We start from the raw sequence: 12,110 nt of genomic DNA on the forward strand, positions 1-12,110 counted from the left end.
GAGGAGAAGGGTGCCCTGCTCCCCTTGGCATGCCTTTTCCAGCGCCATTGCTTGACCTGTAGGTCCCCAGCCTCAGCCTACCTCTACCATTAGTTAGGGTTCAGAGAGCTACAGGGCCTGGATCTCCAGGCACACTGCGGCTGGGAAAGGCATGCCAAGGGGAGCACGGCACGGCACCAACATTGCTCCCTCCACACCTTTCTTTCTCATCTGGGCCACCCACGGTGCTGGGGAAGCCCTCTTTCAGTTTAAAACTGTTGCCCCTTGTCCTGTCACTACAGGTCTTGGTAAAAAGCCTCTGACTTTCTTATAAGCCCCCTTTTTATACTGAAAGGCCGCAAACTGAAAGGACTGTTAACGTTTCTGCTGAGATTATGTTACTTCAACAGATCATACCCGATGCCCAGTAACAATTTGTTCTATTTGTGCTCTATAAAAAAAAATCACAGGCAACCTTGGTGTACCTAAAGGTAAACGTAAGCCTAATTTCTTGCTGGCCAAAGGTTGCTTATCATATTCTGGGCAAACCAGATTCTACCTTGTGTTAGTAAAGTCTGTTGTTCTCTTGATCGGTCCTCTTGACAGTTAAGCGATTAATAGTCTACATTTGTTATCTGTCTTTTCTAGGTGTCAGCTCTTGCTTATAATGTTCATGTCTTTATTGAACAGGTTCTCCACTTTCAGGTAGATCAACAGCCTCACCATGTGCGGTATCTGGGCCCTGTTTGGGAGCGATGAATGCCTTTCTGTCCAGTGTCTAAGTGCCATGAAGATAGCACACAGAGGTCCTGATGCGTTTCGTTTTGAGAACGTCAATGGATTCACCAACTGTTGTTTTGGTTTCCACCGCCTCGCAGTTGTTGATCAGTTATATGGCATGCAGCCTATCCGGGTGAAGAAATTCCCATATCTGTGGCTGTGCTACAATGGAGAAATCTACAATTTCAAACAGGTGAGTGTTGTATGGATCATATGGCATTTCCTTTTTTTTTTTTTTTAATTTCAAAACTTGTGGATATTGGGAAAATATTTAAAACATGGGGGATTAGAATATCAGAAAAATTTTAAAAAGTTATCAAATGACTAGTATTTCAAAGGAAGTAAATTTTCTTGAGGTCTGAATCTGTGGTGGCTTAGATAGTAACATACTTAGTCTTTAATACTGAAAAATCACTTTTTAGTTGACAAGATGGGCAATAAATATTCGTGTCTTCAGGTTTGATCAGTTTAAAATAAAGATGCATTCTTTGTTATCTCCTGGGGAGGAGAATTCCAAACCTTCTTCCTCCCCTTTTCCTCTCTTTGTAATGCAAATGCTTTTGGACTGTCCTGCTCTTCAGTTATTTGGGGTCATTCTCCAAGCCGTCGGGTATTGCGTTTTTATTTCTGCATGTTAATCTAGATGGGATATGTCACTTACAATATATTAATGTATAGCATGCATGCTTATGTATTTATGTAAAAGCAACAAGCACTAGGGAGATGTTTCCAGTATGCCACCAAAGTCCTTAGGTGTCTGCAGCTTAAGGCAGATGCTTTGTGGGGTTTTTGAGAGCCACCTAAGCAAGTCTCTTGGGCACAAAACAGGCAGCAACTCTGTACTTACTTCCTGAAGTGTCTGAATGTCCCTGATAGGTGTGATACTGCTGCTGAACATCATCTGTGTGCTCAGTCCCTGTGCTGAGATGTCCAATGCCGCCTGTGTTACTTGTAAAGGGAAGTGGTTCAGATCATCCAAATTTGGCGTATAAAGCAGCTTACAATTGTGACTGTTTCTGAATCATGCTGAAACTGAGTGCTTAAAATGAATCATAAACTGAGCGTGGTAGTATCAGAAACATATGAATAATCTGAGATGTCTTAGTACTTCTAACATCACATTTTTGAAGTCAGAGTCAGGCTGCTGTCAGTGACGTCAGTAACATCAGTAACGTCATTGGGAATTTGACTGAATGGGCAGGAGATATATTTTTTTTTTTCCCAGTCTTTTAAGTATCTGGCTGTTTGAAACGTGAGATACACTTTGCCCTGCAGTCCATGTGAAATGCATTGTATCAACAGTCTGTAATATTTGCCGTGTTTTGCATTGTGGTTTTTCTGCTGTTGAAAGCTGTAAGAATTACTCTCAATTGTGCAACACACACAATCCTAAGGGGATTTAATTATGCAAAGCTTGCATTGCCATCAGCAGGCATTTGTTTAGTTGTTCTCACTACATTACCCTCTTTTTAAAGAGATTTTTCTTTCAGGCTTGTGGCTGAAACCTACCAAGGAAAGGATCCTTGGTGAAACAGGCGTTTTGTTTAGGGCAATGACTTAGTTATTTTAATATTGACCAAAATTGATCCAAGACTTTGCCCCATAAATAACAATTAAAACCAAAGAATTTAAGTTAAAATTCCAAAGCATTGGTTTTGTGGAATTTCTTGGCTTTTTAGTGTTTTATTGAAAAAGAACATGAAGAATATTTGGTCTGACTTAAGTCTGACAGCTAATTTCTTCCTCCCCCACTCCATCTGCACAGGCAGAGTGAAAAGGTTAGTTTGAGGAATGGAGGAAGATTAGGCAGAAGGAAATTCTGTGTGCTTAAAAAAAACACTGAGGAATTGCAGTGACTGCATAAGTAAACCAAAGTTTATTTCTGAAGTACTTTGCAGAGATGTTACCGGTGTCTGTGTCTTTTGGGGTGGAGGGCAGGGGGCTTATGTAAATGTCCTTATTATCTGAGAAGAAAGTGGCACCGAGTGATTTAAGACTAAAAAAAATAATGTTTTTGTTTCTGGTCCTATTTTGAGTGGGATTTTTAGAAGCAGTGTCTGCCTGCTTCTGCCATTTGTCTGTGGGAGATGGGGAGGCTAGTGCTTCTGAAGCCCAGGGTCCTGGGTTTGTAGTTTGATATCCTCATATAGAAATGTATCGCTGAAAACTTGCCATAATGTGAATTGCTTAAGACTGCAGAGTCAATCTACATTGTCTGAGAGATGATCCTGGATAATATTTTGAATACAGAAGTATAATTTCCTTCTTTGGCGGAAATGTTCCTATAACTTTTGAGCTGTGATTTTACAAAAAAAACCTTAGTTTTCTTATTAAACAATTACATGAATGGTGTTGTTTTTTCAGTTAATAAGCAGTCAATGTTTCAAATGCTTATTCATGTATTTCTTTATATTTTTTCTTAGTTGCAGAAGCAGTTTGGATTTGAATATCAAACATTAGTGGATGGAGAGGTTATCCTTCATCTTTACAACAGAGGAGGAATAGAACAAACAGCATCCATGCTAGATGGTGTATTTGCTTTCATCCTTCTGGACACTGCAAACAGAAAAGTGTTTCTGGCGAGAGATACCTATGGAGTCAGACCACTATTTAAGGTGCTGACTGATGATGGATTTTTGGGTGTCTGTTCTGAGGCAAAAGGTAAAATCAGTTGTGTTTAGTGCCTAAATAATCTTAGGTATTGTCGGAGACAAACTTCTTTGCCAGGCTTTTCTTCTAAGTGTGAAGAGGAAGTGAACTGTAAGTTCAGTAATAAATGAACTATATTTAGTAGTATAAGAACTACACATCATTAAAACAAAAACCACAGACAGTAAACCTCTAAGATGTTTGATTGTCCTTAATATCTCTAAAATAACTTGCTTATTTAATTTTATAATTCTTTGTGTTCTGGAATCATAGCCGTATTGAGCCCAAGATATTTTATGTTACTCCAAAGTTAAATGTAGTCTATAGAGTTAGGCTAGATTTATGCTATGATAAAGTATATTAGAATTTGTTCCTGGTGTTCTATGGTGAACTGGGAAATAATGCCACGAGAACTGCTAATTTGTAAAAGCCAAGAATTTTAAAACCTTGCTGAAATTTCCTGCAGCATTGGGTGATTTTCTGGTGACACTTATTTTATTTAATGACGATTTTTTTCCTTTGAGATTACACGTGCACTACTTTTTTTTTTTTTTTAAGTAATTATGTCTGGTTTTGACACTTGCATAAACAAATCCAAATGGTGCCAAAAGGGAGTTTTTCGCCCAAAATTCACTTTGGCTAAAATTGACTTTCACGATTACTTGAGTCTCTCCCATTTACTGTATATCAATTTTATTATCAGACTCCAATGTAGGTTGACTCCTCTAATAGTAGTACTAAGTAGTAGTACTAAGAGCTGTACCATCTCTGCTTCTTGGGAAGGAAAAAGGGAAGTGAACATTTTAGGGACTGTGTCCTATAACCAGCAAAGTGAATTACCGGTTCCTCTCTAACAGCAATTCAGTATCTCTTTTGTGGAGTTCCTCAAGGGGCATCCAGGTGACCAGCAGGTGCAAAACATCCTCCTTCACAAAAGGAATGGAAATGAGGTTTGGCTACAAGTCTGATTCTTGGCGTTCATTAGCAGTGGTGTAGATCAGTCTGGAACTGATGAATTATGAAATCACTAAATCAATGTCAATTAAGCAATCACTTCAGTGATGTAGTTTTATTACAAACTCCTTGTTAGCTTGAGTACACTTAATTTTAAACACAAAATCAGTTATTAACTGTCATTTGAATTCTCATAAGCATGTTACACCTTGACCTGGACATCATGCAGTCAGTTAGAAAAGTGCTCTTCTTAATGCTCACAGGAATAAATTGCTACTTACCAGTTAGTAAAACTTGCTGACTTCCTTTCTCTGCTCTCTGCCTCAGCTTGAGATGGCTCAGATCTATGTGGGCAACCCTCCAGAAGCGGAATCATGCTCCAGCCAGGGCAGACTCAGACTCAAAATGATATTTTTTTAATATCAAATTTAGGATCTGGAGAAAATATTTGGATATAGTTTTAGTACAGAGGCTGTTGAGTGAGGTTTAATGTAACCATCCTAGGTTAAAAACTCTGACTTTTTTTTCCCCATTTTATCTGTAGGACTTATCAACTTAAAGCATTCAACATCCTTATGTCCTAAAGTGGAACCGTTTCTCCCGGGTCATTATGAAGTGTTGGATTTAAAGCCCTCTGGCAAGGTTGCATCAGTGGAATTAGTAAAATTTCATAGCTATAAAGATGAACCACTCCATGCTGCGTGTGATACAGTGGAAACTCTGCCTTCAGGTAGTACAGCAAAGCATTTGCTACTTACTCTGATTAAAAAGTGAAAAAATTACAATCTTTGAGTATAAAATTTGTATTGATTGGTTTTAAAAAGTGCCATTTAAAAAAAAAACTGGCAGAACCTTTATAATGTAGGAAATTGAGAATTGTTTTTGTAGGCAGTCACGTACAAAGATGTTTGAACTTGCATGCCCTCATTATCAAAGGAAATTCAGACAAATATCTTTGTTTTCCTAATCGCATAATCCAGCAAAGTCTAAGTAACACTTCTTGGATTTTTTTTTTTTTTCCCTCTTTTCTGGACAGGCTTTGATCTTGAAACAGTGAAAAGCAACATCCGTATTCTGTTTGAAAATGCTGTTAGAAAACGTTTGATGGCTCACAGAAGGATTGGTTGTCTTTTGTCAGGTAAGTAGCAAGAATCACAATTCTTGTGTCTTCTCTCTCTTTCACCCATAATCTAACAGTTAGAGGAAAGTATGCTGGCTGTTCTGCTGCGATATACCTGAAGTGATCTGAATCTCATTTGCTTTTTAGTTACAGAGGACTTGTTAGTTTGTGATAAAGTTTTCCAGTTTACAAGTATCTTGAAAGTCTTATGCTTTTAAAGTTTACTCTGGGATGGGATGTTGGCTTGTTGAGACACTGACCATTTTTGACTAAGAAAGAAAAACAATACTCTTATTGAATAATCACCCAATATGTTCTTAAACATAAAAGATTTATGCTTAGGTTGGTGTTCAAAAAGAAAATGTAATTACTACATTCACTGTGCGCTGAGTGAGCCCCATCCAGCCTGACCTTGAACGCTTCCAGGGATGAGGCATCTACCACCTCTCTGGGCGACCTGTGCCAGCGTCTCACCATCCTCATTGTAAAACAAAAAAAAAAAAAATCTGCCTTATATCTAGTCTAAATCTATCCTCTTTTAGTTTAAAACCATTACCCCTTGTACTATCGCAACAGGCCTTGCTAAAAAGTCTGCCCCCATCTTTCTTATAAGCCCCCTTTAAGTATTGAAAGGCCACAGTAAGATCTCCCCGAAGCCTTCTCTTCTAGGCTGAACAACCCCAACTCTCTCAGCCTTTCTTCATAGGAGAGGTGTTCCATCCCCCTGATCATTTTTGTGACCCTCCTCTGGACCCGCTCCAACAGGTCCGTGTCTTTTTGTGCTGAGGGCTCCAGAGCTGGACGCAGTACTCCAGGTGGGGTCTCGCCAGAGCAGAGGGGCAGAATCACCTCCCTCGACTTGCTGGTCACGCTTCTTTTGATGCAGCCCAGGATATGGTTGGCTTTGAATATCAGTAATTACAGTCATTTATCATGAACCCTATTAAATGTGCATTTGAATGAGAGAGAACTGACTAGGAGATACTGTTGGACCATTTCCTTACTGTGGCATCATAAAAAGTAGGAGGGAGGTAAATGAAACAGGGAGATATGCAGACTTGGAAGATCCCAGCCTCAGTAAAAAGCCTGTTCAAAACACAAATTTCGGATATCAAATTAGAAGGTAGTCAGTAGCTCCTCAGATGCACATGCAGAATGTATTAGTAGCAAAACTAAGTGCCCGTGCTGGTATAATACCAGAGTATCTCAGTCCTTCACAATTTTGAGTATGCTTGGAGCATCACGGTTGGAGAATTGCTTTTGTTTCCAATCACGGAGGGAGTTCTGCAACTTCACAATGGAAACTCAGGTTTTGATTTCCCTGATTTCCGCATCCTAAGCACTCAGTTTGATTTCTGTGCTCTCCTTTTCTCAGACTCTGCATGTAATTTCTACAGGAGTTTTTTTTTTACAAGGTAGCATGCCCACAAAGGGGATCAAGGTGGGAATGGATGCTAACGCACTCAGCTGAAAAACTACATGCAGACTATAGGAAACAAAGAGAAGAGGATTTTGCCTCATGCTTGTCAGAAATGCAGGCAGGTGTGGGAGAACAGGTGCTGTGTTTTGCTCAGTACTTCAAAGGGGAGCAGCAAGTCAAGGATTAACAGAACTAGCTCATGAGAATAAGAAGGTGGAGCCTTAGGGTACATCTAGGCACGTTGTGCATCTCTTGGTTTTATGTTTTGTTTGTTTTCCAAACTGTTCAAATCCTTCCACTGTCCTCCTCTGAGAAAGAAGAGGAGTCAAAAAAAAAAAAAGAGTGTCACTAGTGAACCTTTTCACTTTGAAGGGATGGTTAAAAAATTAATTCCACTCAAAATGTGTGAAACACACTTTTGAAAAATGATTGGGGAAGAGTGGAATCCTAACACTAAACATTCTGTTCTTTTACTTAATTCTTTTTTATACAAACAGCAAAAAAAATTTTACATAATTCTGTCAGTAGAGTATCAAATGTGTAGGTAAGAAGAGGATAGAGAGTAGTTTTGAAATGGAGAATAAATCCCATTACAGCAGAGGTGAGAAGGGGCATGATCTGTAGTGGTACAATGTTTTCAGAACACTTCCTGTGTATCTTAAAGAAGGATTTCCACTGATGCTGCTGAGACCAAAAGCACTAACAACTGTTACTGAAGATGTTCCACTAAAGTTGCCTGATTCTCTTGTTAAGCAGAGGTAAATGGGCACTTGTACGAGAAGTACCTTTAATTCACATGGCTTACAAATGAAGTCCACTCATGAGATTCCGCTATCTAGACTCAGTGTCCTTAAGAGGAAACAAAAAACCAGTCAAACACCTAATCAAATAATTTGTTTTGTTGGCAGGGGGCTTAGATTCCAGCTTGGTTGCAGCTGTTCTTCTGAAACTGATGAAAGAAATCAACATCAATTATCCATTACAAACCTTTGCAATCGGAATGGAAAACAGCCCCGACTTACTGGCTGCCAGGAAGGTATAGTAAGCGTTGCTTTCAGTTTGTTCTGAGCTGCTGAATGCTAAACAGTGTATATTAATAGTGCTAACTTCATGGTATGGTATTAATAGTAATACTGAATATTCATGTATTGCTATGATGTAAATCAGTTTGCAGTAGATCATTTAGTACAACATTTGCTGTTTAGTTAAATCTTACAAAAGAGATAACTGAGCCTTACCTGTTTTCTCTTGCATTTGGAAGACGTTCCTGACAGACCCCCATTGCATTGTTACCAAAAGGACGGTACTTTGGAATTGTCTCAATTCTGTCTCTGGGTTTTAGGGTAAATCTCCATGCTATGGTTCCTATGCTGTGGCATTTGTATATATGTTAAATATTGTAAGTTAATCGTCAGTTTACTGAATTAAGAGCCTTGTACAAACTGTTTGGCATCTGGGGTACCTTTTAGGTATCCAGGCTGTCATGGCTTTTGAGCTGCTTTTTCTCTTCAGGGCAAATATCCGGAGTATTTAGAGCCTCTACAGATTCTGTTATGCTTTGGGCAAGCAGCTGGATGGTCTGTTGTAATCGTGATTGAGTACTGTAATTAGGGAGACTATGTTCCCTCTGGTGAATGTACCACTGCAAGTCAGAGGGGCTGCTACACTATTATCTTTCCTTGGCCTAATGTCATGTAATTCTCACTGTGGCAGAAGGGAGCTGGTGTTTTCACTCAGCGTGTGTGTTTTAAACACAATGTATGTTTAAAAAATGTTGTAATTGAAAAGTAATGTGTTATTGTGACCTTTTACAAACAGGTGGCAGCACATATAGGCAGTGAACATCATGAAGTAATATTTAATTCCGAAGAGGGAATTCAGGCAATAGAGGAGGTTATCTTCTCCTTGGAAACCTATGATATAACAACAGTAAGAGCTTCAATTGGTAAGATTTTTTTAGTAGCAATCTTTGCTTTATATCACCCAAATAAAATTTTATGCAAAATCATGTAGTTATCTGCTAGATCCTTTAGCTGTCACAGAACCTGGGAACTGGGATTCCCAAGTTCTGCTCCCCAGTCTTGTCTGTGATACCACACTGAGGCAAAAACAGATATTAGTTTCAAAGTGACTGACTGAACAAAACAATTGTCAAGAGCTGTTCCTGAAGCTTTGGGATGAAAAACGAAAATTACATGAAGAAGAAATGTTAGATCTACAGGTCTAGGTTTTCTGCTCTGATAAGCATGAGCCTTGGAGGAAGGGGGAAAATTTACCAGGTTATGTGAGGTACTGAATGTTATGATAGCAAAACAATTATGATTACCCTATTCCTTGCATAATTTTAATACTAAAGTGAAGTATTTCTTGTCACCCTCTAGTAACATGTGCATTCAAGCCAGGTAGACTTCTTATAATGTATGATTCTGAGAAATGAAGGAAGTCACCAGCAGCTTCTTACAAAGGGTGGCCAACCTGATAAGAATGAAAAACCCTAATCTAATGTGACCTTCTGTGTAATGCCAGCTATGACATTTTACCCAGTTAATCTTGTGTCAGCTTAAAACATTGTAAAAAAGTTAATAAGCCAAATAGGCAACACAGTTTTGAAAACCCAGGTCCCTGAGTGGAATTTGGTACATGAAGATAGGACTTTGCAATGCGAAGTATTGAAAGTGTTTGTGAAATATTGGAAGTGTTTCTTTAAAAAATAAAGTCAGCTTTTCATCTGTCACTTTTCTTCGTGATTGTGGCTTAATATGAGAAATAATGAACTAGATCCTTTTCATTAGATCTCTAATACTTTTGTTATAAAAACATGTTGTTTGGAAAGACACAATGGGGGGAAGGCATAGTTCTGATTAATAAATAATTCTTTAAAAAAAAATTGAAAAAAGGGCTTAATCCAGTTCAACCCACAACGGCAGAGAGTTAAGCAGCAACTTTTGCTTAGTAGTTTTGCTGGTAGTTTTGTTCTCCAAAGCTAGAAGGTTTGTTCAGGACTGTGCTGGAATTACGTGCTCAATTTCGAACTGAGTCAGAGCAACTCCTATTATGTGTTCCCATGGGAATCCTCCAACATTCCCAGGATCACAGACACACATGTATTTCTGATATTTTGAGGGCTAACTATAAGTACACGGTTTAGATGTATTGGCAGCACTTAGTTTGTGTGGCTGTTGATGGCTTTGAATAACAATGAGATGTTATTTTAGTGTATTGCAGTTGTTTGCTACAGAAGACAGTAGTGTAGGAGAGAAACTTCTATAATGCTAAATTTAAAACTCTACTAGCTGTATATAGCATCATACATGTAGCTGTATTTTAAAAACTTTATACTTTTTTTTTTTAAGGTATGTATCTTGTCTCCAAATATATACGGAAGAAAACAGACAGTGTGGTCATTTTTTCAGGAGAAGGATCAGATGAGCTGACACAAGGATATATATATTTCCATAAGGTAAATATATTCGCTATACAGAAAGCCCTTGAGCTGCTTGTTCTCCCCTTCAACAGAAAATCTCTGCCGAGATTTCAAGGTGTGAAGTTTGAGAATTGTCATAGCTGTATATTTGCTTAGAATTTCTCCTGAGGTGGCATAAAATCCAAGGGATTCAATTTAATTACTTGAAAAACTTTTTTTAACTTCAGAATTCCTGAGTCTGTTATTTCTTGTATGTGGTCTTTGCTAGTTCTGAGGTCACTCTGTGATCATTACAACTCAAACACCAGACAGCAAGTAATGGTTCCCTCAGTGCAGCTGTATTATGTCTGTGTGCTACATGCATATGTCTGGTTACAGGCGCCGTCTCCCGAAGAAGCTGCAGAAGAGAGCGAGAGGCTTCTGAAGGAGCTCTACCTGTTTGATGTACTTCGTGCGGACAGAACTACTGCAGCACACGGGTAAAACGTAGTCTCTTGGATGCTGAGGACTTGTGTGATTTAAAAGATGTTCAGATGGTGTTCCCCAGGGCTCAGTATCGCCGTCTCCCGAAGAAGCTGCAGAAGAGAGCGAGAGGCTTCTGAAGGAGCTCTACCTGTTTGATGTACTTCGTGCGGACAGAACTACTGCAGCACACGGGTAAAACGTAGTCTCTTGGATGCTGAGGACTTGTGTGATTTAAAAGATGTTCAGATGGTGTTCCCCAGGGCTCAGTACTGGGCCCAGTTCTGTTCAATATCTTTATCAATGATCTGGATGAGGGGATCGAATGCACCCTCAGTAAGTTTGCAGACGACACTGAGTTGGGCGGGAGTGTTGATCTGCTTGAGGGTACGAAGGCTCTATAGAGGGATCTGGACAGGCTGGATCGATGGGCCGAGGCCAATTGCATGAGGTTCAACAAGGCCAAGTGCCGGGTCCTGCACTTGGGTCACAACAACCCCGTGCAACACTACAGGCTGGGAAGTGGCTGGAAAGCTGCCTGTCAGAAAAGGACCTGGGGGTGTTGGTCGACAGCCGGCTGAACATGAGCCGGCAGTGTGCCTAGGTGCCCAAAAAAGCCAACAGCATCCTGGCTTGTATCAGAATAGACTAGACTAGACTATTTCAGTTGGAAGGGACTTACAATGATCATTTAGTCCAACTGCCTGACCACTTCAGGGCTGACCACGTTAAAGCATGTTATTAAGGGCGTTGTCCAAATGCCTCTTGAACAGTGACACACTTGGGCATCGACCACCTCTCAAGGAAGCCTGTTCCAGTGTTCAACCACCCTCTCGGTAAATAAATGCTTCCTAATGTCCAGTCTAAACCTCCCCTGGCGCAGCTTTGAACCATTCCCACGCATCCTATCACTGGATACCAGGGAGAAGAGATCAGCACCTCCCTCTCCAGTTCCCCTCCTCAGGAAGCTGTAGAGAGCAATGAGGTTGCCCCTCAGCCTTCTTTTCTCCAAACCAGACAAGCCTGAAGTCCTTAGCCGCTCCTTATAGGACATGCCTTCCAGCCCTTTCACCAGCTTTGTTGCCCTCTTCTGGATGCATTCAAGGACCTGAACATCCTTCTTAAATTGTGGGCCCAGAACTGCACGCAGTACTCAAGGTGAGGCTGCACCAACGCTGAATACAGTGGGATAATCACCTCTTTTGGCCGGCTGATTATACTGTGTTTGACGCACCCCAGGATGCAGTTTGCCTTCTTGGCTGCCAGGGCACACTGCTGACTCATACTGAGCCTGCTGTCGACCAGCACCCTCAGGTCCCTTT

At 40.1% G+C, this 12,110-nt stretch overlaps 1 protein-coding gene across 1 annotated transcript in view; it reads left to right on the plus strand.

Annotated features, from left to right (window-relative positions):
* Nucleotides 1-669: 669 nt before the first annotated feature.
* ASNS (asparagine synthetase (glutamine-hydrolyzing)) overlaps nt 670-12,110 on the plus strand; it is a 17,645-nt gene continuing 6,204 nt past the window's right edge. Inside the window, exons 1-8 of the mRNA XM_009330491.1 lie at nt 670-952; nt 3,183-3,420; nt 4,907-5,092; nt 5,399-5,500; nt 7,811-7,938; nt 8,721-8,847; nt 10,256-10,362; nt 10,705-10,805. Of these exons, the coding sequence (XP_009328766.1) occupies nt 704-952; nt 3,183-3,420; nt 4,907-5,092; nt 5,399-5,500; nt 7,811-7,938; nt 8,721-8,847; nt 10,256-10,362; nt 10,705-10,805 (1,238 nt within the window). The 5' untranslated portion in view covers nt 670-703. The remainder of the gene's footprint in view (nt 953-3,182; nt 3,421-4,906; nt 5,093-5,398; nt 5,501-7,810; nt 7,939-8,720; nt 8,848-10,255; nt 10,363-10,704; nt 10,806-12,110) is intronic.

The sequence above is a fragment of the Pygoscelis adeliae genome, unplaced genomic scaffold (assembly GCF_000699105.1).
Source record: "Pygoscelis adeliae isolate BGI_AS28 unplaced genomic scaffold, ASM69910v1 Scaffold27, whole genome shotgun sequence".
Lineage (NCBI taxonomy): Eukaryota > Metazoa > Chordata > Aves > Sphenisciformes > Spheniscidae > Pygoscelis > Pygoscelis adeliae.